The sequence below is a fragment of the Panicum hallii genome, chromosome 9 (assembly GCF_002211085.1).
Source record: "Panicum hallii strain FIL2 chromosome 9, PHallii_v3.1, whole genome shotgun sequence".
NCBI classification, from domain to species: domain Eukaryota; kingdom Viridiplantae; phylum Streptophyta; class Magnoliopsida; order Poales; family Poaceae; genus Panicum; species Panicum hallii.
In genome coordinates this window covers 61,133,764-61,157,366 of record NC_038050.1, presented here as the reverse complement: position 1 = coordinate 61,157,366, position 23,603 = coordinate 61,133,764, and the positions used below count along the sequence as shown (strand labels likewise).

Here is a 23,603-nt window from a genome sequence, read left to right as displayed (position 1 = left end):
TTAATTTCTTTAATCTTTATCCAATTATTATCCCGTTTTTCTTAAAAGTTATTATGCATGCGACGGTTGTCATGACATGGAACACAAGGCACTTGATGAGGACGAGCTCGATGGAAGCAGCGGTGGCACTCAGATGAGACCACGATACTTCAAACCAAAACAGGAGTAAGCAGATTTCATCAGCGCGTTGCTCAGCAGTTTTGGCAACACATATATCCTTGTCAGGGTTCTGAGACTAAACAGTACTGATCATAAGCTCGTTCTAAATAAAGTTTCTCCTCTTATCATTCAGCTACTAATTTTGTTTACGGATCCAAAGTACTATTCTTTTATATCACAAAATCTGCATAATGTTCGACTTAATCACACCGAGTATAAAGACTAACGAGCTTAAATCTGTGATCGATATGCTCACATTTTGTTTAAAGAAAAAGGAGCACAAACCGAATAGATCATCGGACCATGATTGAGTCCACAAAGTAAGTGCACCTAGACGATATGATTCACAGATGCCCACCGTTGCTATAACGGAGATGAGGATCTGCTAGATTAAAGGTGCGCTTTAATCACAAACAATGATGGATAGCAACATGCTAGGCTGGATTGTATTAAGGACAGAGAAAAGCTTTATGATTAGGGACTGGGCTAGCTACTTTATGGATGCATAAGAATATCAGAATGTGGTGTTTCTGGTGCTGTTGATTATTATTTGGATCGAACTCGCTAATCCAAGTTATACCGTCAGTATCCTTTTTCTTCGCAAATATAGGAGCAAATGCTTATAAGTAGGAATATTTGAGCGCGGCGCCCATGGCGCGAGCGGAGGTGCGTGCTAGCTAGCAGGGACGGGGCGGTGGTCAAAGCTCGCTGCAGAGATGGATCCACGCGACGACGTACGTGCGCGACAAAAGGAGCTGCTACCGCTGCCCAAATTAATACACCGCCGCTCGCGATCCGCCACTACTAGATCTGATTGTCTGCTGTAATCAGGCCCGGCCGCCCCGGGCCCTCAAAATCAAAGGATCCCGTCCGCAGGTACGTATACAGTGTATGCAGTAGTAAGTACGTGTATACACTGCAGGTACTAGGATAACGTTATGCTTATGCATCTAGAACAATTTATTATTGATGTATGCCATCAACAACAACTTTGTATTTTTAAATATTAGATGAAACTCTTAAAATAATATGCAGACGAAACTCAGCGCCGGGGCTGACTGTAATAGCTGACCTGCTGCAGAGAGTCCTAGCAAAAGAAGTACGGCAAGCCCAATCCAGCCTGACCGGATCGATTGAGCGGCGGCAACACGCGCACGCGCCCCGCACGTATGCGGACTCGCCGTACGCTAGCTGGATATGCCTGGATGCCGCGGTGCCCTTTGTTTGAATTTTGATCCGATCCGCCCTATCGTGGCAGCCGCTGGGCGCCCTACGCGTGCCTGGCCGCGCGGCCGGTGGGCATGGAGAAGAAAGACGATGCAGACACGCACAGGCCGGCCGGGCCTGGGAAAGCGATGGATGATGGATCGTTGGAGGCCTGGAGACGAGCTTGTGCTCGTCGTCGTCGTCGCTGACTCCCACCCACTCACTCTCTACGCTAGCTTTTCCATTCGGGGAGGAAGATGAACAGGGCTGGAGCGCGGCTTCTGCGATAGATTCCCCGTTGCTTGGCTTGCTTGCTGCTGCATGCTCCTCCGAGTCTCTGTCTCTGACCTACAGTACGTACAGACAGGGACGACAGGGTGTCCGTCTGACCTAGTACACGCAGATTATTTTCAGGTGGATGCATCATGCATGCGGCGTGGCCCGATCCAATCCGACAGGCCGTACCCCTACGTACGGGGTGCTCGTACGTACGCAGGAGTACGTGCGCGCCGCCCGGATGGAGGTGGCTCATGGCTTCGCGGAAGCTGCGTGCCTACCCTGCGAGAGCCAGGCAGCCAGCTGCGCCCCGCCTGCCGAGTGCCGAGGCCGGCGGCCACGGGCGATCGGTGGCGGCGGATCTCCGGATTCAATTGGGAGACCGACCCCACGCGCCGTCTGGAGGAAAGTGGAATGAACCGAACAGATTTGGTGAGGTCGAGGCAGATGCATACATGGCCATTCGATTGAAGCGACCTACTACTACTACGCTCGTGCCGTCAGCGATTACGCTCGCTTGCGCCGTGGGCCCGTGGCCGCCAGCTTGCCCGACGGACCCGTCATCCAGCTAGCTTGTGGATCCTTGTCCAGTACCCGGTGAGAGTTGACGGAAGCGCGCGGTAACTCACCTGCGCGTCACGTTGAAGCAACCCGGACCGGAGCTAACCGCAAGGGTCGGGTCGGAGGGAACATGGTAATCCTGCCGCCCAATTCCCACGAGTCAACACGCTGCTTCCAGGCAAATAGCGTACGACGACCGCGCAGCTCTGCATTCTAACTACTCCACCAGAAACGAACCAAACGCAGCTGCCGTCGAAGGGAGGGGAAAATTCCTGGGCGCGATCGCCAAGTTCAGTTAAAATTCACCCAGTCCAGTCCAGCGCCGCGTCATTTACTAGTGTACGCACCGATGCTCTCGTCTAGTCGCCGGAGCAGTTGCTAGAGGTTTCCTGGCCACGCGACTCGGTGCTGACCGGCGACCTTGCGTCCTCACCCAGCTGGATGGATGGAGCTCTCACCTTGGGTTTGATTTTTACCTCCTCGGCTCGGCTCCTCGTGATGCTGATGCTGCTGCTTTCGGCACTCGCCGGACCGGCCTGCGTTTCGCTGAAGCCGTGCCAGTCGTGGAGCGCGTCGAAGATGGTGCCTCGTCTCCTCCCTGCTCTGCCTCACTTTCGCCGCGTGCCTGCTGCGCCCTGGCTGCTGCCAGGCAGAAACAGGTTGGCAAAATCAAGATTCATATATTTTACTATGCATAATGATCTATAAATTGAAACAGACGGGAGTAATAAGCAGAGTCTTACGGATAAAGAGATACTAAACAAGAAAGAACATAAAACTGTAGGCCCACCAACCCAAGTAGCTAGCAGAGCTGCAGGTACCGCTAGTTTCATTCCCCTCTTGAACCTTACCAACCACCCATCTTCATCTACGCTCAGTTTGTCTAGCTGTTTGGAATCATGGAGGGGTTTCAACGGTTACTGTAATTCATACACCCATTCTAGCTGACAATTTTCAGGAACACTGCGGATAAACACTCACATCTAAACCCCTGATATTCAGCATTTTCGGAGAGCTCACCTGCTCTAACAACACTGCCAATGAAGACGAAGAATTGTGCCATCCCAGTCTCATAAATCACTTCAAATCTGCACCCTTTCAACAGGTATGCTCGTTCTCAAAAACACTCATCAACGGTTTTAGATGTGACACCATACATGTTCTCAAAAACACTAATCAAAGGTATACACCATACATGTTTTTAACACTCCTAGAATAGGGTGACAAAAAGAATCCGGATCATATATGGTTCCATTCGGTGTGACAGCAACTACATCGTCATGCATGTATAGCACTACAGAGCCGAGATCAATTTCACTGGCTAACAGAAAGAGACCTCTCCCTGTGAGGAGACTTCACACCAGGGCTGGCGCTCCTTGATCTGCTGTCCACTGGTGAGCGCGACAAAGATCTCTCCCGAGGAGACGGGGATCTGTTAAGATGGTAAATGTGTCAATCAATCAATTAGAACATCAAGAGCACGAAATTGACAGCATAATAAGAGGATGACTGCAACTCGTACCTTGAATGGTGCTTTCGCTTAGGTGCCGGTGAGTAGCTTCTGCTGCGAGACCGCGATCTGCCCCTTGGAGAGACAGAATACCAAGGCGACCTTGAGCGCGACCTCCGATCATACGAACGGCCTCGGCTACTACACAGGTAAAAAAAAGAATGATGTATTTAGCTTTTTGCCTCCTAAAACTGTGGCAAATAGATGGTGTATTCAGTTACAAAATAGATGAAAAGGGATGTGGACTACCTGGTTCTTTCCCTTGCCCTCATCTCAGAAGGCTTCTTTCTGTTCTCCTCTGCAAAAACAACAGTAATTTCCCTTCCAAGAAACATCTGCCCATCCATATGGTATTTGGCATCAGCAGCATCCTCAGGATCAAAGTATTGGATAAACCCAAATCCTCGAGGATCCCTGAAACACAAAACAAATATTAGTATTTTCTAAAAATGGCAATGCTCCAGAAAGCAATCAAACCAAGGAATTGTTTTAACTCTTCCTTCCGACAATGTTGATACACGCAAATCAATTTCAATGGTAAAGCAGGCACTAGGCTGCTGACCTTGCACTCATCAGAGTTTAGAGATAGACTTGAAACTCTTCATAACTTGCATATCTCTTAAACCTCTATTTCTTCCTTTTTCTTCAATAGTACTCTTAAGACTTGCGTCTTCAAAAAAGTTACTTTCACTGTTAACCTCAGGGGGGTGGCAAAGCAATTCAATATAAACCAATGAATACATTGCATAAACAATAAAAAAATTGTTAAGAACAGGTTTAATATATCAAAAACAAGTGTCATCCATCATAAAGCCTGCTGTGGTGCAAATATACTTTATCACACTATAAACAGCCCAGGGAGAGACCCCCGAATCGCACATAGGCATCCACCAGGATATGCACATTCACAGTAATTGAGATAAGGTGCCTTACCCAGTGTAGTAGTCCCTTGGAAGGTATATATCTTTAACACGACCAAATTTTCCAAATGGTCTACGGAGGTCATCAGGCCTGCATTTGAAATAGACACCATGTAAAATGGGTGTACCATACAAGAATAAGACATTCTGTTGGTATATAATAATGAATAGCCTCATAAACATGCAAAGGAGTTAACAATCAAAAAATTCATAGAGTTGCGAATACAACAAGAGGGATATTGGCTGGACAGGTTGGGAGTAAAGTAGGTCATATATTAACAATTTTTTCAATTATGTGCAATGCATTCCTTCAGACTAGTATGACAAAGACAATGATCTACATGATTTTCTTAGTTGCAAAATGAACACACTACAATTCCTAAGCAGAGCTCAACAAGAACACTTCAGTGCCACATGTGTGCCAATGCCATTCTCCTTAACAAATTCTGATTTAAGTATAAACTAATTGTGCCATTTTCAAGATCAACAGTAACACAAAACGCATTGGCACACAAAGTTCTAATACAACAGAAAAATCATGCTGTTGCTGTCCACGAGCAGGGAGGATCTTACCTACAATCCCGGCGAAGATTCCTCACTAGAAGACTAGTTGGGAGGTCCCTAGCACGTCCTCCATAACGACCACGAGGGCTTGGACTGCGAGCTCTTCTCCTGTAACCTCTTGGAGGTGAAGGGCTGTAATCGTAGTTTCTTCCCATGCTGGTCTAACAACACAAGAAAAATGCGAGTCATTACAAGCGACAAAATTGTAACCATGTTTCATAAATGTCATACATTTATATCAGATCTTCAAATATGGAAGTCATGCAGAAAAGAAATATACTCATAACTCAAACAAGCACCAAAGTATACACTTATTCATCACTAGTGACTGTAAGTAGTTCCATTAACAGCGAATTGGACAACAGGTAAGACGAAACAACAAAATGGATTGGCCAAGAAGCAATATTTCAGCATACAAGGTAAAAGCCTTGATAATTGTAGGTGTACTGTGTACATGATATTTGGTATCATTTTACTAGAAGCCACTGGCTATGCAAGGAGTCCACTCCATCCCTAGCTAGAATCTTTTCGCTAATAGAAAGTCAGACAATGCACGTCCATAAGTCAATTACATGCCATGATGCCATCTACCATGAACACTATCACAATTCATAAACACAAGAAGGAAACAGGTAACAGTAGGTCAGTATGGGCAATACGATTACTCTATTAGCTATTGTTTGGATAAACCTATTCCCTCCCAATACATGCGGATTGGAGTCAAAGTGAACTAATTTAACATCAATCCCTCCCAATACATATGGATTTAAAGGGAATGTTACGTTTCCAAACGAGGCCTTCACCGTTTTGGTGGAAGCAGTTCATCAGACCACCCAAGAAAACAAAATTTTTCCCATTTCTACTCAGCAACTCTACACGCGTACATCCCGTTCTTCATCCCACCCTCACCCCTTCTAAAAAAAAAATCCAATTTGCTCTTCCCCTAAGGCTCCCAAACAACCAAACCTGCTCTAGAAATCGCAAATTCGCCAATTTTACCCCTCGAATCCGTTCTCCACTTCCAAAAAGAACCGTCCTCCACTTCCAAGATCGTGACTGGAGCACGGCCTGTGGTGCCCCGAAATAAAAACCACCAAATCGATGGGGGGAAAAACGCAGGCCAAAAACATTGCGCCAGATTCCAAGCACGGAAGACGACGGGGCGCGCACCGCGCTCACCTCGGCGGAGCAAGCCAGACGAGGCTCCTCGCGAAAGCTAGGGTTCTATCGGAAATCCAGGCGGGGGTGAAAGCGCCTCTCGGATTGGAGCCGGTACCTTTTTCTCCTAGGGCTCGAGGGGCGGTGGGGATCTCCAGAAGCTTCCGAGGTCCGAACGCGACCGCGAGTGGGCAGGCAGGGGCGCGGGGTGCGCCGTGCGCGAGGCCGTGCAGGTTTTAAGGGAACGGCGAGATGGAGTTGGTCGGATTCGGGCCGGAGCACAGGTTTACTCGGCGCCGGTGGTGGAGGATGGCCGCGCTGTTGGGCTTTTGGAGCCCTTGCTCGTTTGGGCTCGGCCTGTAGTAGATCGATCATGAGGTTTTGGCCCAAAATTGGATCCAGGTTTCTCAATTATATTTCTTGCTTTTTCGAATTCCCTTCTCGTCCGATTCCACCGAAAGAACTCTCTTTTTTCTCTGTGATGAAATGTCTAACTCCATCTAGAATTTAATCTTTTCATAAACATCTATATTTTTTCCATCATTTTTCTGGCAGTAAATTTCATGTGTTATATTCCCTACCAAAAGAGAAGATTATTGGTGCTTTCCCTCGAGAAAGAGGCGTGGTATGTTTCACACCCTTCCTCTCCTTTCACATCATCGTTTCCCCTCTTTAAGTTTGGTATCGTGGAAAAGTGTTTTGTACCCGAGCGAGAAGACAAAACTCAGCAAAGCGCCCAAACCATATCGCTACACTTGTCCATAAAGCTTGGCGAAAGACAAGCCGGCGAAAGGGGGCAGGCTCGATCTAGAGAAGAGAGAACGCTGCCGCCGGATACCAAGCTGCCATTTGTCACCGCGCTCACCGGCCATGGTGGTCAAGCAGCAATCGGCGGTGCCCAGGTGCGTTGGACACGGATGGAGTACCAAGCACATGTGCGCGAGCATGGGAGCAGGCAAAGTTTATTTCCCTCGTCCTGATCTCGGCGGCGCAAAGTTTCCTTTGATCGCAAGCATCTCGATCCCCAAAGCCCAAAGGCTCTCCGAACATGCGTGATGCGATGCAGATACCGGCCACGGCCTCTCTCGCTGCATGCCTTTTGGTTTGCCACGATAATGTTCTTACGTGTTCATGCGCCTGACTGCGACTTGATGGGTTCCACGTAGAAGTGCTACTAGGATCGGGATCATCTGCTTAACATAAGATACGTAGGTTGATCGATTATGTTCGTTGTCCTTTTTCAATAAAAAATATACTCAGTGTGTGATGCTAGCTAGGTAGCCTCCTTTCCCCTCACAAGCTGAGCGGGCTTAATTTGAGATCCCTTGGGATATGCGTGTGTTTTCGTATGGACGAGTGTTTGTAGACGTATTTAATTATTTGTAGCAAAAAAAAGCTCATTATGATATTATTTATATTTATCTCGCAAAAATGATATTATTTCTATTCAATATACAGTTCAAACGCATACATTTATATTTTGTAACAACAAAGTAGATGTGTATATACTTCCTTTATCCCATAATATAGGTACGCATTTATTCAGAATCAATATTTTTATCTTTGACTAGTAGTATCTGTTAGATAGTTAGGCAAATTTTAGCTCCAAGTAATATGATCAATTCCATTAGGTAAGTTAGTGATCTTGTGATAAAAAGACATGTGCTTGTGTTCATGTTAATTTCACTAAATAACACGAACAAAAAGACAACCCATAGCAGGTTTAGGAAGCACCAGAGGCGGGACTAGTGCCGGAGGCACCAGCCAGTTGCGCTGTTCCTAAGGTGTCGATCTGGGCTATTTGATATAGTCGAACTAAGTTGATGTAGTGCAAATAACTTTCAGGAAGTAGTCGGGATGATCTTGATGTTTACTTGGGGAAAACAGCTACGATCACCAGGAAGTAGTCGTACGCGCTTCAGGAAGTAGTCGATTGAGGCACCGAGTAGTTGTACTTGTTGCGGAAGTAGTCGCACAGCTTCAGAAAAGTAGTCGTACGACTTGAGGGAGAAGTAGTTGACCAGAAGCAAGCGAGCAGTCGCATGAAAACGCTCTTAAAAACTTGATTGCGCGCTATCCCGTGCAAGATCTGCAGGGTGCAGAGGTTCTGGAGGCCTGCTCTCGCTAGTACTTTACGCGTAGTGCCAGCGATGGGAATGCAAAGAAGTAGCCGAAGGGAAAAAGGAAATGAGTCTGTGTTTCACACACTTTTGAAGGAGAAGGGTTGGTCCTCTTATATAGACGTGTGGCTAAGGGGGGAGAGAATGCACCGCAACACCATGAATAGGCATAATGGCTATTAACTCAATGAATCAGCTATTCATAGGCCAGTTATTGTTATTAATAGCCAGCATCAAACGGCCATTAATCTCATTCAATGTAAAAGATTCTCCACTCCTCGCAGCACGTCCACGACCACGACCACGAGCCTCAAATACCCATGCGGGATTAAACACGTAACTCCCAATATTTATTAGTGGACTTTTAATTCTTTGATTGTAAATGAATAAAATGGGCTAAGTCCATAAATTCCAACAGTATCTTTACAAATAATTAATTTGAAACGTCTTGATAATTGGTTTCAAGATGGAAACATTTACGTGGTTAATTTTAAGATTTTTTTATTAGTTGCAGTTAAAATTAGAAACTTTTAGCTTAGGACACATGTAAAAGTAGATATTATGCTTGCTAATATAACTTTGAATTCATCCACCTAGCTGATCCATTAGCTGACTATTTGAATTAAGATTCAGTTTGCTAGAAGGTTTTAGCTACGTATTAGCTCGTGCTGTTTGAATCCATGCTAGTTGAAATTAGGCCTAATCTTTGAGTGGTGGCAACGAAAAAAAAAGCGGGAGATCATAAGTAACGGCCGACAGATTGAGTGTATCTGCGCATGTGAGACTCCCGTCAGCAATCCAAAGCCAGGACGCAGCAAAGCACTCGCGTCTGCGGCCGACCTGAGGCTGAGGCTTATCTGTCCGAAAGGCAGGCAGGAAAAACTCGCATTCTTTCTCGCGCAACTATAGCTAGGCTGCAGAAGTTAGCGGAAAGCAACCCACTTGCGAGCATAAAAGCTAGCGCGCGGGGGCAATTAGCATCCGCGGTTAGCGTCGCCGCGTCAGCTGATTGCGAGAAGAGCGAGCTCGGATTGGCCTTGGCCATGGTTGTGCTTTGGATGGGATTGGAGCGCAAAAGCAGAGCGGAAGGGCGATAACTGATGAGGCCGAGAGGGAAAGAAGTAAAGAAGCATGGAAAGGGAGATGGGGGTGGTGGTGAGGATGCGGAGACGGATCACGTTTGGTAGGAAGAATGGGAGCTGGTGCCACGAGCGGATGTGTCGGGTCACCAGCTTGGTCGGAACGGCCGCCGGCGATGGATGCCTAACAGCCTAGTAGTCGCCCGGCCGGTGCGGTGGCCGGCCGGCTGTTGTTGGTTTGACCGCATGGGGATGGGAGCAGTTCTTTCTCATTCCCCGGTGTACTTTCAGCTCGGAGTTGCACCAACTATCTTGCCTACTAATTTGTGCCTCGAGACCCCGCTTGAGCTGTCGTCGGTACTCCGTCATCCCCTGCTCCCCACTTCAGGGTTAACGACTGAAATGGATCAAGCATTTTTTACTTCACGTATTACTGCTTACTCCGTATGAGGATAGTTTTGCAGCTCGTCAGGGAAAAGGATGTCTGGGTATTCTGGGCGCCTCCGCCCCGGCGGCAGCTGGTGCCAAGTCTCGTGTCGCTGTTCATCCGGCCGCCGCCGTGTCGCGGCCGTAGTTACCCGTTACACACCTGATGGGCTGGCACGAACACCGGCAGCCGGCACCGCAGGAAGCGAGACACATCGCAGGAGAAAGCAAAGAACCGATTCGTTTCTCTCGGCTCTCGCTCTCCCAACCGTAACCCTTGGGCGTGCGTCCGTGTGTACGCAGAGGCACTGCGCAACCCGTGCATCGCTCTCTCTCTCTCTCTACCTCGCATATCTTTAAACCGCCGTGTCACTCGGCGCTGCGGCGTCGCTTAGCGCACGTCATTAGCGTCCTAATCGCGCGCCCCTGCTCGTGCGCTTGGGCGGTGTCCGTATAAAACCGGCCGGCCGGCCGGCCAGCTTGGTTACGCCTCTGACCTCCCCTCCCCTCCGTCCCCTGGACACGCACGGCCTCCTCTGCTGGTGCTGGGGCCTGCGTGCTCCGCTCGCTCGCGTCGGCTCCAAAACAGACACAGGGAGAAGAGAGACCATCAGGAAAGGCTTCCTTCGCCGGGCATTCCGATCGAGGCGGGGGGTTCGTTTTCGTCAGGGAGACGCAAAGGAGAGCTCGGCCCGCGATCCCCGATCGGAGGCCGTCGAGCTTCGTTCACCTCGAGGTGCGTTCGATCGGCCACCTCTCCGGGTTCATTCGTTAATGTTCTTAGCAGGCTTCTCTTTTCCTGTCTGTTGTTTCGACACCATCCGATTCATCTGTGCTAGTAGCTTGCTGGTGACGGCGGCTCCGTCCATGCAATTCGCCCCAATCCCGCCCCCCCCCCCCCCCCCCCCCCCCCCCCCCCCCCCCCCCCCCCCCCCCCCGGGCCTATACTGCCTCTTCTTCCATGCCGCTGCTCTTCCTGGTCGATGGCGAGGGCATTTCACTCTCTCCCCATGCTAGTTATCCGGTAGCCGCTGCACTTAGCACCTAGCACCTCCGGTCAGGATCAGGATATCTCCCTCCTCCTCCGTTTTAAGTTCACTTGCAGAGCTTCTGCTGCCACTTCGTCGTTTGTCTGCCAATATCGTGCTCTAGTCTCGTATGTGTTGCTTTTGTTCTCGTCGTACCCACTTACTATAGCATAGATTCTATTCAATTTCACTTCCTACCTCTTCCTTCTCGTTGGGCAGCACCTGAATCCTTTTTTAGCTTTGGTTTCGTCTCCTCCACCTCCCTTTCCCCACTCGACCAGAAGGTAGTTACTGATCAGGAGCGTGTACTTGAGACCATACCGTACTGATGTCCAAAACGGCAAACCGCAAAGGTCAGAGGAAAAGTGATACGACCGCTTGATCGACTGAATTCGTCAGCTTATTTTCTTTTAGGATGCAAGTGGACATCTAATTGTTATTTTTCAGAATGGTGACAATACCATTTTAGTTCATTTCCCGTCGTAAATTAGTTATCATTTTAGTTCATGTCCTAAGTCTTTGTTCGACCCCTGATCAAGATAATCAGTAATCGCATCCTGAACCTTCTCCTCTTCCGTAGGTATGTATAGCCACTTAAAGTGCTACGGGGTACTTCAGATTAGGTCGTTAGTTCACCAAGCATCTGGATAAACGGAGGCCATAGCCAAGCGGTAGTGTCAGCATACTCGCTGCTCCCACAACCTGCTGACACTTGGGGGTGAGGTTCGTGGCCAGACGCTGACACCTGCAGGAGTATGCATTGTGGCCAGCGAGTTCCGGTCCGGCTTCGCCTCATCTCAATTATTTTCTCCTCCTTTGCCTGTGACGTCGCACCAGAACGAAGGGAGCAACCACCACTGCTCCTCTGCCTCGAAGCATCTCCATTCCCCGACCAACCTGGCTATGATCTTGACGTCCCAGTTTCATTGGTAGTACGTGTCACTAGCTGGTCTTTAACAGTACTAGTTGTCTCTCCGACTTTGTTGACAACCACTGTATGAAAAATTCTTAAGACTTTCTTCAAGAAACTACCACATTATTTTTTCTTGCTAAACCTCTTACCACGTCAGTATTGTCTCCGCATGGAATTCTGAAATGGTCATGTGAAAATTTCAGTTCGACGAGGAGGCGCTACCGCGCCAGCAGAAAGCCACCACACTTGCAGGCCTTGTCGTCCGAGGATGCTGCAGAAACGATGGCAGGGATGCGCCGTCTTCTTGCTCGCCTTCCTTCTCTGCGACGCGTCAGGTACGTACGTGCTGCTGTCATCCCGTGCAGGTTTTCACGGCTTTTTCGTAATTCTTGGTGGCACCGGGTTCCTTCCTCGCCTATTCGCTTTTCTTTTTCTTCTGTCGAGTGTCGTCCCCTAAAAAGGGGCTTTCTTTCCTGCCGCTAAGATTCTTTACTTCACCAGAAAAAAGAAGAGGAAAATTGCATGGGCATGTATTGCACGCTACAAATGTAGAGGATTGCAAGCAGGGGCCTTTTTCATAAGCTGCTACTACTACGAAGGCTAGGATATGCTTGTGCTTTTACACCCTTTTCATGCCTTATCTTGAGTCAACAAAAGGGTGCCCGGCACATGTGCCGTACCCAAGTTTATCAGACTTTCTCCTCATGCTAAAGAAATTGAATGATACGAATACTCTCCTTTTCAACAGCTAAGAGGTTTAGCCGGGGATTTTGAACATTGTTGACACGTGCAACCAGTAATCTGTTCTTAAACTCTCAACTGAAATACTGAACTCTGGTTTTTCCAAACAAAAAAATACTGAACACTCTGAAGGCTAAATTATAGTTTGCTCGGCTCTATTGCGCATACTGTATGAAGTTCATGTGCCCTTTTTTTCATGCAGCCACTTAAATCTTAACTGTCTGCTACTGTAAATATTCGTCAACAAAAATTCTTACCCACCTGAGTCTGTAGGAACCAACTCTAAAGCCAGATTTACTACAAACTTTTCTCATTTTCTTTCAAAATCTACAGGCATAATGATCCCCTCAGAAAATTCTCCGTCAGAGTTCGCCAAGATCGTTCAGTCTAAGCAGACTAAGCATGCTCGCGTGTGCAGAGCAGACCCCGAGCTGCTGCGATCCCTAGCGGGCAGCGACGCAGAGGTCATGCTAACCATCCCCAACGAGCAGCTGGAGCACATCGCCGAGTTCCAGGAGGAAGCCGACCTCTGGGTCATCACCTACGTCGCGCGCTTCCTCCCGGCGGCGAGGATCACGCACGTGCTGGCGGGCGACGACGTGCTGACGAACTCCCCCGGGAACGCCTACTTCCTGGTCCCGGCGATGCTCAACCTCCGCTCGGCCCTCGCCGCCGCGGGGCTCGACGGCCGGGTCAAGGTGTCGAGCGCGGTGTCCGCGGAGGCGCTGACCGCCCCGGCGTGGTCAGGCGTCGCGGGCCACGTCCTGCGGTTCCTGAATTCGGCCAGCTCGCCGCTGCTCCTCAAGTCCCGCCAGTCGGAGGCCAGCGACGCCAAGGCCGACGCCGCGTACGGAGCGATGCGCGCGCTGGGCGTCCCGGGCGTCCCCGTGATCGCCGCGGACCTCGGAGCTGGCGGCGGCGAAGTAGCGGCGTACTACTACTACGGCTACCTGGGTGGCCAGTCGAGTGAACGGGGCAACCGGCGGTCGCTGGCGACGGGGACGTTCTGCGTGGCGCTGCAGAACGCGGACCCGGCGGCGCTGCAGGCGGGGCTCAACTGGGCGTGCGGGCCGGGCCACGCCGACTGCTCCGCCATCCAGCCCGGCGGGCCCTGCTACCAGCAGAACAACCTGCCGGCGCTCGCCTCCTACGCCTACAACGACTACTACCAGAAGATGTCCAGCACCGGCGCCACCTGCTCGTTTAACGGCACCGCCACCACCACCAACAACGATCCCAGTAATTTAGCAACTCATAAGCAATTTTTTTATACAGACAGAGATCAAGCATCGTTCATGACACGATTAATGATTTCTTGTGGTTGTTCATTTCAGGCTCAGGATCTTGCGTTTTCGCGGGAAGGCGAGCACCTTTTGAATCTCTGATTCTCAGCAATTCTGTTCTGCCAACGTACGCTTGGAACACAATCTGACATGGCTTTGTTTTCTTGGCACGCGCTGCAGCTCCACGGCGGGAGGCTCCAACTCGAGCACGCCGACGCCGGTGGGCACGAGCCCGCCGACGCCGGTGGGCACGAGCCCGCCGACCAGCTTCTCCCCTCCGACGGGATTCACACCCCCGGTCGGCTCCAGCCCCCCGTCGTCCGACTTCAGCCCCCCGGCGGTCGGGACGACCCCTCCCTCCGGCTTCGCCCCGCCTGCTGGCGGCGGCTTCGGGCCCCCGGCCGGCGGCTTCGGCACCCCGCCGTCGGGGTTCGGCCCGCCGGGCTCCTTCAACGGCAGCGGGTCGTTCGGACCGAGCGGCACGCTCAACCCTTACGGCGGGTGCCGTGGCGCCATGTCCGGCGGCGCCGGCTTGACTGCTCTGCTCGCCGTCGCCGTTCTTCTCGTGTCCATGGATGCGATGTGAATTATCGATGCAGATATCTGGATTAGCTCTAGACACTAGAGAGACGTATCACCGGTAGTGATTATGCAGGGATTTAGTCGCGTCTTATGTTCTTCAATCTTCATCATCCGGGTGTTGTTGGTCATGTTGATGTCAGTGTCAGGTCAGGCCGGACCTGTGTATTTAGGCGTCGTGTATATGTCAGTATGCGATGAGAGTTGTGACAGTCATGATGTTTGAGTCCTTGGCACAATAATTTTGTTTTATGCGACACATTAATACAATGAATTTTTACATATCCCGTCTTTCCATTTTATTCTAAAAGGCCAAAAGCTAAAGTAGCCTCCTGCATCATTGGAGGCTAGGTACGGGTTGCCCCCGGCCGGACCGTCCTCCGCTTTAGCGAAAGCGCATTCGACGGGATTCAAACCTAGATTGCTTGCTTCAAAGCTGGAGCAGCTAACTCTTTCCGCTCTATTCTGCGCGTGGCAGCACAAAAATTTCAAACCCTGTATCCAGCCGCATGATTTCCATGGTGATCTTCGGCGGCGGCGGTGTTGAACCTGAGCCACTTCTTGGACCTGGACAGCCTCATGGCGCCGTGCAAGCCGACGCCGAGCGCGGTGAGGGCGCCGGCGAGCGCGAACACCCTCCACCCGGCCACCGCGCACACGTACACCAGGAACGCGGACGGCACGGCGCACATGGCCGCCAGCGCGGGGAGCGGGAGCGGCACGCTGTAGGGCCGCTTGAGGCCGGGCAGGCGCGCGCGGAGCCAGAGGAAGGCGCCGAACTCCAGCAGCGTGCCCAGGCTGTAGAGGAAGTTGGCGGAGGCCACGACGTCGTCGAACGCCAGGAGGGAGACGCCGAGGGTGACCGCGGCGGAGGCGGCGATGGCGACCCACGGGGTGCGGAAGTGGGTGGCGCGGCGGGCGAAGGCGGACGGGAGGAGGCCCAGGTCCGCCATGCCCAGCAGCTGGTACGCGCCGCTGCTCAGCTGGGCCTCGAACATGCCGACCGACGACAGCACCGCGCCGGCCTCGATCCAGTACTTGAGCCATGCCCCTCCGATTATGCCTGAAACAGCACAGACATCAGTTTTCCTCGTGTAGTGTGTACTACACTTCTCTACTTTAGCAGGACAAATTACATCATGGCTAATTCTGGTTATGGTTGAGGTGCTGTGTTAAAGAAGCTTTTCGTGGGGATGGGTACCCAACTCCCTTTACTACTTTATTTTGGCGAATGGGGATGTTTGCAGGGAAGTTTGGTCTCTGGAAATGTGTCAATCAAACTATTTGGCCAGGCCATTCGCAAGATCGCTACAAGGTGACTACTGCTGAAGGTAATCCGTACCTGCGGCATCGGCCAGGTAGCCGTTCGCCCAGGCCTCCGGCGGCGCGTCCGTGGCGCCGGTCGCCGCCATGAGCGGCAGCAGGTAGCTGGCGGCGATCAGGACCACCGCCACGGCCAGCGCCCGCGGGAACGTCCGCTCCGGCCGCTCCACCTCCCCGGCCATCGTGCTCGCGCTGTCCCAGTAGTTGAGGTTCCAGAACAGCGTGTTCAGGAATAGCCGCCAGTCCTTCGTTCCCTTCGCCTGCACCGCCCACCGCCGCGGGCGCACCTTGGGCACCGCCATCCCGGTCATGAGCACGAACGGCGCCAGGGACACGAAGCCCAGCGCCACGGCGCCCCACCCGACAATACTGAGCCCCGTGCAGTTCACCAAGGACAGCAGCACCGTCATGCCGACCACCGTGCCCGTGCGCGCCCCGCTGCCGGGGACGACCTGGCCGAGGTAGTCAGCGACGAGCGCCGGGTACGCGGCGATGTTCACGACGCAGCTGAAGTACTTCCACGTCCCCAGCAGCAAGCCGGCCAGCGGGCCGAAGGCGCGGTCGGCCCACAGGACGAAGCCGCCGTTCCCCGGGAGCGCGGCGGCGAGCTCGGCGGTGACGAGCGACTCCGGGACGCCCCACGCGAAGGGGAAGACGAGGAAGCCCAGGAGCGTGAAGAGCGGGCCCGCCGCCTTGACCGCGCGCTCGGCCCCGTACGGCCCGCCGGCGACCTCGAAGTAGATGAGGAAGACGAGCGGGAGGAGCGTGAGCTTACTCCCGCGGTGGTGACCGCCGCCGCCTTGCATGGCCGTCGTGCCATCTTCTTCTTTTTCTTGCTGTTGATGTTGCAGTAGCGGCTCGATTGTTTGGTTCTCTTGGTTCATGGTGAGATTTATCTAAGCTATACGGTCTAGAGAGTGGATACCATTATGTGGGCGCTGCCTCATGAGTATATAAATAGAAAAATAAAAATAAAAGGGGAATAGTAACCAACAGACGTCGACAGCTTTAAAAATTCCGTGCACTACACTCTTTGATCAGACACAGCCCTAACAGTTTCTACCAGTCACATCCATAACGTTTGCTCCTCTTTAATCTGTTATTTCAGTAATAACCTGGATGGAAACAGGTGCTCATCTCTGATTGCATTGCAGCTACGCTAAACAGGTCTGGCTTCTGGTAAGCAATTGGACGTCGGGCATAATCCATGTACCTGCTGATCAAGAAGAAGGGCTCGAGGATTGGTGGAAGAGAAGTTTGGAGATGCTACGACAAGTTCAGAAACGTTCAGTTGCTGCGATTCAGCTCTATACTGCATGAAATATTTGAAAAGAAAGGAACCGAAGGGTGTTTGATCAAAAGATGTTGCAGCCTTCACAAGTTTTTCAATTGATCAAAGAAGAAGTTAGTCTTAGAAGGGTATCTTGTGGCAGTTCGGTGGTGCCTTAGCTTTGTCTTAACGAGTCGAGGAGAGTATTATTTGTTTCATGTAATCACAACAGCTTGTATTAACTTTTAACTCTTGCTTCCTTCTTAAATGCATCGGCAGTGCTCCTGCCTAGTTTTCAAAAGAAAAAAACATCCATCAACATGGCAGATTTGTGGTTTTCAGACAAGAAGGAGTATGAGCCTGAGCCGGATCCTGCAGGCATGTAAACGTAAAAGTGACGCTTGGCTATTGACTACGGTGATGCAGAGTGCCAAGACGCGACACGGGGCCAGGGCATCACGGTGCTCTATCTTTGCTTCGGCAATGTGATCTTTAGTTATTAACACTGTAAAATTCTTTGATCACCCGGCCGGCGTGGGCCGATGAATGCAAATCTCAGGTTGGGGTATTCTCTCCGGCTCCGTTGAACAGTAAGAGCCAAAAATAAACATGACAGACTTGCCACTCCAATTCATGCGGTGTTAATATTAAAATACTAGGGAATATAGTGATTAAAATGGTGATTTATGTCCAGCGATGAAAGATACGGAAGCAAATGCCACACTATTCGGACGGCTATATTCAGTATTTATTATGGTAAAATATGTCTACGCGGATTCAAACTCTCGAATTATCACGAGTGCTCATGTTTTTTTATCTGAGCTCTCAAGTAGGCTCCATGGACAGGGATGCTAGTGGTCATGGAAGCGGTTATTGTAATGGTACGGGAACTTCCCTGATTGTATACCGAAAAGAAACACTACTGATCTCCTCCACAAGTTGCCAACTCGTGAGGTTACGATCGGCGAAGTGCACCCATCTCTCCATATATCCACCTCGCCATCAGACAATCATACTGTTATTAGACACCGTCTGCACCTATATGTCTCGAATCAATTGTGCACAAATAAAACTATGTGCCAACTGCCAATATGTATCACACCACTTCTCCTGTAGTCTGCCATCTTTGCCTGATTCTGGTGTTCATGATGGCCATGGGCAAGAAATGCACACACAATTTCTTGTGGTTCCGGTTACATATTGCATACACCTTCTAATTTTGGCACAAATAAAGGGTATCTTGTCGGTTTTGCAGTTAGCTGTTCCTCCGGTCAGTTTTACTGCATGCATGCATGCAAGATATACTTTGCTGTCTGAAACGTTATTTGAATATGACTGGAGAGTATTTTATTTTGCCACAAGACACATCGGACATCGTTTCATCATAAAGAAAAGAGAGAGCTAGCCAATGCGACAGACAAGACGAACCAAGATTGTACCACTTGCCTGAATAATTAAATGAATAAAACAAAGAGAAATCCATAAGACATTCAAAGAATTGAACTTTAGCAACTTTATCAGACAGCTACAGCCTAGCAACCGTAGAGAGCGACGTGGCGATAAGGTTCAATCGCATCATCTTTATATAATATTCCTGACTCGCTAGTAAGGTGGCATTGTTCTTGCAGATTTTTTTTTTTATGTTTGTTTAGCCTGCGTCGACACGTAGCCCACATATACATTAGTTGATATTCTTAATTTTTGGGGTAAGGTCTTTGGTGACGGTTTGCAAACCTTTACTGGATGAGGTCCTTATATTTTTTTTCCAAGTAGTCTTCCAAAATTCAGCTCGTATTCTATAGGCAAATATACCGTGCGTTGTTACAGTCAAAATTAATATAAGTGTCGGATATGTATAAGTTACTTATGCGTTAATTTGTGGAGGTCTACGCGATCGAACCGTGGACGGAGAGCTGATCCGATTCGCATATGGAATGGACTAAGGTTCACGTATCAAATTTAGATGGAAACATTACGCGCATTAGAAATAGGTATATAGAGATGAATAACGAACCAAATTCAGCCGATTTTAACAAAAATCAACTGAAAACCAAACCTGAAACAACCTGAAAAATGCTAAAGAGCAACAAAACACAGCAACAACATCGCCGCCGCACCCACACGTATCTAACGAAACGGGTGTATATCACCTGATCACCTCCGGCACTGCAACCACAAGCAGATAGGAGCTGCACCATCGTGCCATGGAAACTTTACCTTGGACCTTGGTGCAGCCTGCACCAAACTGTGTTCCCTAGCTTGAGCAGGCCGTGTGCTCGGGAGTCGGGATCCCAGGCGTCATCCAACCCTCCGGCAGCGCCGCCACGCTGCCGGAGATGCTTGTCCCCACGGAAGAGCGGCCACACTCGCCTCGGCTCATCTGGTCCCCATGGATCTAACGGCTGCGTGCGTGGCTCCGCGAGATAGTGGGACATGGCGAGGTTGACGATGCAGCAACAAGAATCGCCGGCGGCGGTTCACATGATAGCAAGCCCACTCCGCAAACACCCTAGCAGGATGAATGAACAGACGCAGACACGCACAGTCCACCATAATGGCTTGGGTACAGACATGGGCCAGATGATGGGCCAACCTCCTGACGAGAAGGCCGCCTACGAACACCCAGGTGTATGCAACTTTTGGTCGGGCTGTACTGGAGAAGGACGACAATTGAAACCAAAACAAATAAAAGCCCATCAACATAGGTGGGAGAAGAAAAAATGGACCGAGCACTTGCTCGTTCTTAGCGGCCCAGCGGAAACTGGGCTCAGAGCCGAGCCTAAAGAGCACATGAAGCCCAAACCGATGGACTGTGCCCGAGAACTCCCGAGCTTCCAAATATGTTCATGCGTTGCTACGGGCAAAGTTGATATAAGTATTGAATACGTATAGTTGCACGTGCGTTAATTTATAGAAATTTACGTGATTGAGTTGTAGATAGAGGGCTGGTCCGACTCGCATATAGGATGGACTACAGTCCACCTACTAAAGGCGGACCGATGGAATGCTTTAGAAATAGGTATAGGTATAGATATAGGCTTAGAGCTGAACTAGCGTACTTTGCACGGAAATGTGGGTGCTGAAATATAACTACAACATGCGCAATGCATGTGTCTGCGCCACATTTTTATCATACAACTTACAACAAATCTACAGCAGAACAACTCGTACCACACCACGAGAAGAACCGCTGGAAATGAACGACGCATGCATGCCCCCCGGGGGTGTCACACTGTCACAGTTCGTTCACACTCGATCTCCAGCACCAGCAGACACGCACCCTCGGTGATCTTCCTCGGCGGCAACTGCAACCACGGCGGTGTTGAACCTGAGCCACTCCCTGGACCTGCACAGCTTCATCGCGCCGTGCAGGCCGACGCCCAGCGCCGTGAGCGCGCCGGCGAGCGCGAACACCCTCCACCCGGCCACCACGCACACGTACGCCAGGAACGCCGACGGCACGGCGCACATCGCCGCCAGCGCGGGCAGCGGGAGCGGCACGCGGTAGGGCCGCTTCAGGTCGGGCCGCCGGGCTCGGAGCCACAGGAACGCGGCGAACTCCAGCAGCGTGCCCAGGCTGTAGAGGAAGTTGGCGGAGGCCACGACGTCGTCGAAGCTGAGGAAGGAGACGGCCAGCGTCACGGCCGCGGAGGCGGCGATGGCCACCCACGGGGTGCGGAACCGGGTGGCGCGCCGCGCCAGGACGGCCGGGAGCAGGCCCAGGTCCGCCATGCCCAGCAGCTGGTACGCGCCGCTGCTCAGCTGGGCCTCGAACATGCCGATCGACGACAGCACCGCGCCGGCCTCGATCCAGTACTTGAGCCATGCCCCTCCGATGATGCCTGAAACAACAGCAGTCAGCACTTCTTGGTTATAAAAATCTAAAAATGCTCCCAAGCAGAAGCAGGTAAGCTCGAATCATGGGACACATCTCTTGCTTGTGGGTCCGCTCTTTTACAGTTGAATATTCTCCTTGCTGTCCACGTCTTGAGGATGATTTCGCAACACAGATCACTCACTCGACCGCATGCACCACCTCTGACGCAATATAAAACCAACATGACCTTCCTGCTACATTATGCTACTGTGTCTGAGTTTGTCGACCCAGTGACCCATTTTCCTTGCTTTGCCCCTGTCCTTATTGTGTATTTATGTTTCTCTAAAACATTATTCTTTAATGACCCAACAAGGGAGTACTAAATTTACCTATAAGTGATTAGTAAATTTTAAATATTGTCTTTAATTAACCTTGTTTGAACCGTCACTTTTTATCGGAAGAAGATGAAGATCGCTAGAACCAAGGAACTGTGTCAGTCCATAATCATAAGACCATCAGCGACAACATACTGGTAGACACAAGGAATCGGTTTTTGTCTCTAACGACCATACAAGGCAGTTTGGAGGTTCTTGATTGGCCGTAAAGGCAATTTGTACGTACCGGCAGCATCGGCTAGGTAGCCGTTCTCCCACGCCTCCGGCGGCGAGTCAGTGGCGCCGGTCGCCGCCATGAGCGGCAGCAGGTAGCTGGCGGCGATCAGCACCACGGCCACCGCCAGCGCCCGCGGGAACGTCCGCTCCGGCCGCTCCACCTCGCCGGCCATCGTGCTGGCGCTGTCCCAGTAGTTGAGGTTCCAGAACAGCGTGTTGAAGAAGAGGCGCCAGTCCTTGTTCCTCCCCTTCACCTGCGCCGCCCACCGCCGCGGCCGCATCTTGGGCATCGCGATCCCCGTCATCAGCACGAACGGCGCCAGGGACACGAACCCCAGCGCCACCGCGCCCCACCCGACGATGCTCAGGCCGGTGTAGTTCACGAAGGACAGGAGCACCGTCATGCCGACCACCGTGCCCGTGCGCGCCCTGCCCGGACCGGCCACGGCGGGGATGACCTGGCCGAGGTAGTCGGCGACGAGCGCCGGGTACGCCGCGATGTTGATGACGCAGCTGAGGTACTTCCACGTGCCGAGCAGCGAGCCGGCCAGCGGGCCGAAGGCGCGGTCGGCCCACCGGACGAAGCCGCCGTTGCCCGGGAGCGCGGCGGAGAGCTCGGCGGTGACGAGCGACTCCGGGACGCCCCACAAGAAGGGGAAGACGAGGAAGCCGAGGAGCGTGAAGAGCGGCCCAGCCGCGCGGACCGCCCGCTCGGAGCCGTACGGACCGCCGGCCACCTCGAAGTAGATGAGGAAGACGAGCGGGAGGACGGTGAGCTTGCTCCGGTGGTGGCGGCCGGCATCACCACCGGCTTGCTCCCGTTGTTGCTGCTGGTCTTGCGATGTGTGATCTTGCGCGGCGGTGCCATCTTCTGGCGGCAGTTCTTGTTTCTGTTGGCGTTGCGACGGCTGCTTCGTTAGTTGGATCTCTTGGTCCATGGTGTGAGCACTCTTGGAGAGTGGAGCAAGAGTGCCGTCCATTTATGTGGCCATACTTGTATACATATAACTCGAGGTAAAGGCCTAATGCAATCGTGCTACTGGTTAACATAGAATTAATATTACTGTGCATCTGTTGCCGTTGATGACAAGCACTGTTCCATCCCGCATCACTGTGCGTCACTGTTGACTTTTCAGGAATAAGATGTGAGCTAGCGAGTGTTGTGTTTTTTCCTACCATACGACTGCGACGAGGCTCAAAATATACCACGCCTGAAAGTTCGGTGCAGTCCTAATTTAAACCTAGCATATGAAAAGATGTTCTACCGGGCTCCAAGATTTAAACCTGGTTAGATGCACTCCTAATTTTACCGGCCCAGCCACCAAAAAATACGTAGCACGTACGATCGATATCTCATACATATGCGCTCAATATGATCTACACAACATTTGCCTTTCAAGTGTATACATGCGCGCAACCTGACCAAACAGGGTTTTAGGCGGGTGTGTGCTTTTTTCGCGTAGAATTGAGATGTACTCTCTCCGTTCCAAATTACATATTATTTTAAATTTTCTAGATACATATATAATCTTTACGATATACAATCAAACAAAGAGCAAATGTATGCATTTCAATTAGTTTGGTGGATCTTAGATTTATCTTTGAAGTTGTAATATTTGTGACTTTTTAAGATTCTAGCCTCATATATGAGCCCGAGTATGTATTGATGATGGACCAGCACAACAATCTTGAATCGCATGTCTTGTTTTTTCTTATGAGGGAAGGCCAGAGGGGCCTCCTAGTGCCGGTGCCGGGGCTCGAACCTGGATCGCTGGCTTGGGGCCTGGCTCAAGGACCCACTCGGGTTCACTGGCCCCTCCAGGGTCAAATGTCTTGTACTCCGTCCATCTTAAAAATACGATGTTTAGAACAAATAAATTAGTTTATTTTCTAAACTAGTTAGCTTGTCATAAACATTGTATATTACGAATGGAATGGAGGTAGCATGTTGTATAATTATTTCGAATGTATGAGCACATAGCGATGAAGCTTTTTTTTTATTTTGAGGAGACATAGTGATGAAGCTGGCTGTATACATTTTTTTCACTTGTTATCGATG

General features: G+C 50.8%; 4 protein-coding genes across 9 annotated transcripts; 1 reads left to right on the top strand and 3 right to left on the bottom strand.

Annotated features, from left to right (window-relative positions):
• Nucleotides 1–3,256: 3,256 nt before the first annotated feature.
• LOC112874658 (serine/arginine-rich SC35-like splicing factor SCL33) lies at nt 3,257–6,596 on the bottom strand. Of its 6 annotated transcripts, none has more exons than XM_025938111.1 (6): nt 6,473–6,596; nt 5,206–5,357; nt 4,646–4,723; nt 3,962–4,126; nt 3,725–3,853; nt 3,257–3,634 (listed from the first exon to the last, which is right to left on the bottom strand). In XM_025938111.1, the coding sequence occupies exons 2-6, from the start codon at nt 5,349–5,351 to the stop codon at nt 3,517–3,519; spliced, it is 636 nt and encodes a 211-aa protein (XP_025793896.1). In that variant the 5' UTR covers nt 5,352–5,357; nt 6,473–6,596; the 3' UTR covers nt 3,257–3,516. The 6 variants fall into 6 exon arrangements, with proteins under 6 accessions (XP_025793896.1, XP_025793898.1, XP_025793897.1 ...); XM_025938113.1 differs by having other exon boundaries at nt 5,206–5,352; nt 6,473–6,594; XM_025938112.1 differs by having other exon boundaries at nt 6,376–6,512.
• Nucleotides 6,597–10,452: 3,856 nt separating this feature from the next.
• LOC112875290 (glucan endo-1,3-beta-glucosidase 1-like) lies at nt 10,453–14,805 on the top strand. Its single transcript, XM_025939087.1, has 5 exons — nt 10,453–10,715; nt 12,124–12,255; nt 12,995–13,900; nt 13,996–14,023; nt 14,125–14,805. Exons 2-5 carry the CDS (start codon nt 12,189–12,191, stop codon nt 14,528–14,530), a joined length of 1,407 nt encoding a protein of 468 aa, XP_025794872.1. The 5' UTR covers nt 10,453–10,715; nt 12,124–12,188; the 3' UTR covers nt 14,531–14,805.
• On the bottom strand, nt 14,745–16,756 carry LOC112875288 (probable polyamine transporter At3g13620). Its single transcript, XM_025939086.1, has 2 exons — nt 15,866–16,756; nt 14,745–15,586 (listed from the first exon to the last, which is right to left on the bottom strand). Exons 1-2 carry the CDS (start codon nt 16,728–16,730, stop codon nt 15,012–15,014), a joined length of 1,440 nt encoding a protein of 479 aa, XP_025794871.1. The 5' UTR covers nt 16,731–16,756; the 3' UTR covers nt 14,745–15,011.
• Nucleotides 16,757–20,116: 3,360 nt separating this feature from the next.
• On the bottom strand, nt 20,117–22,536 carry LOC112876496 (probable polyamine transporter At3g13620). The gene is made up of 2 exons (XM_025940619.1): nt 21,555–22,536; nt 20,117–20,958 (listed from the first exon to the last, which is right to left on the bottom strand). Exons 1-2 carry the CDS (start codon nt 22,522–22,524, stop codon nt 20,363–20,365), a joined length of 1,566 nt encoding a protein of 521 aa, XP_025796404.1. The 5' UTR covers nt 22,525–22,536; the 3' UTR covers nt 20,117–20,362.
• Nucleotides 22,537–23,603: the final 1,067 nt, after the last annotated feature.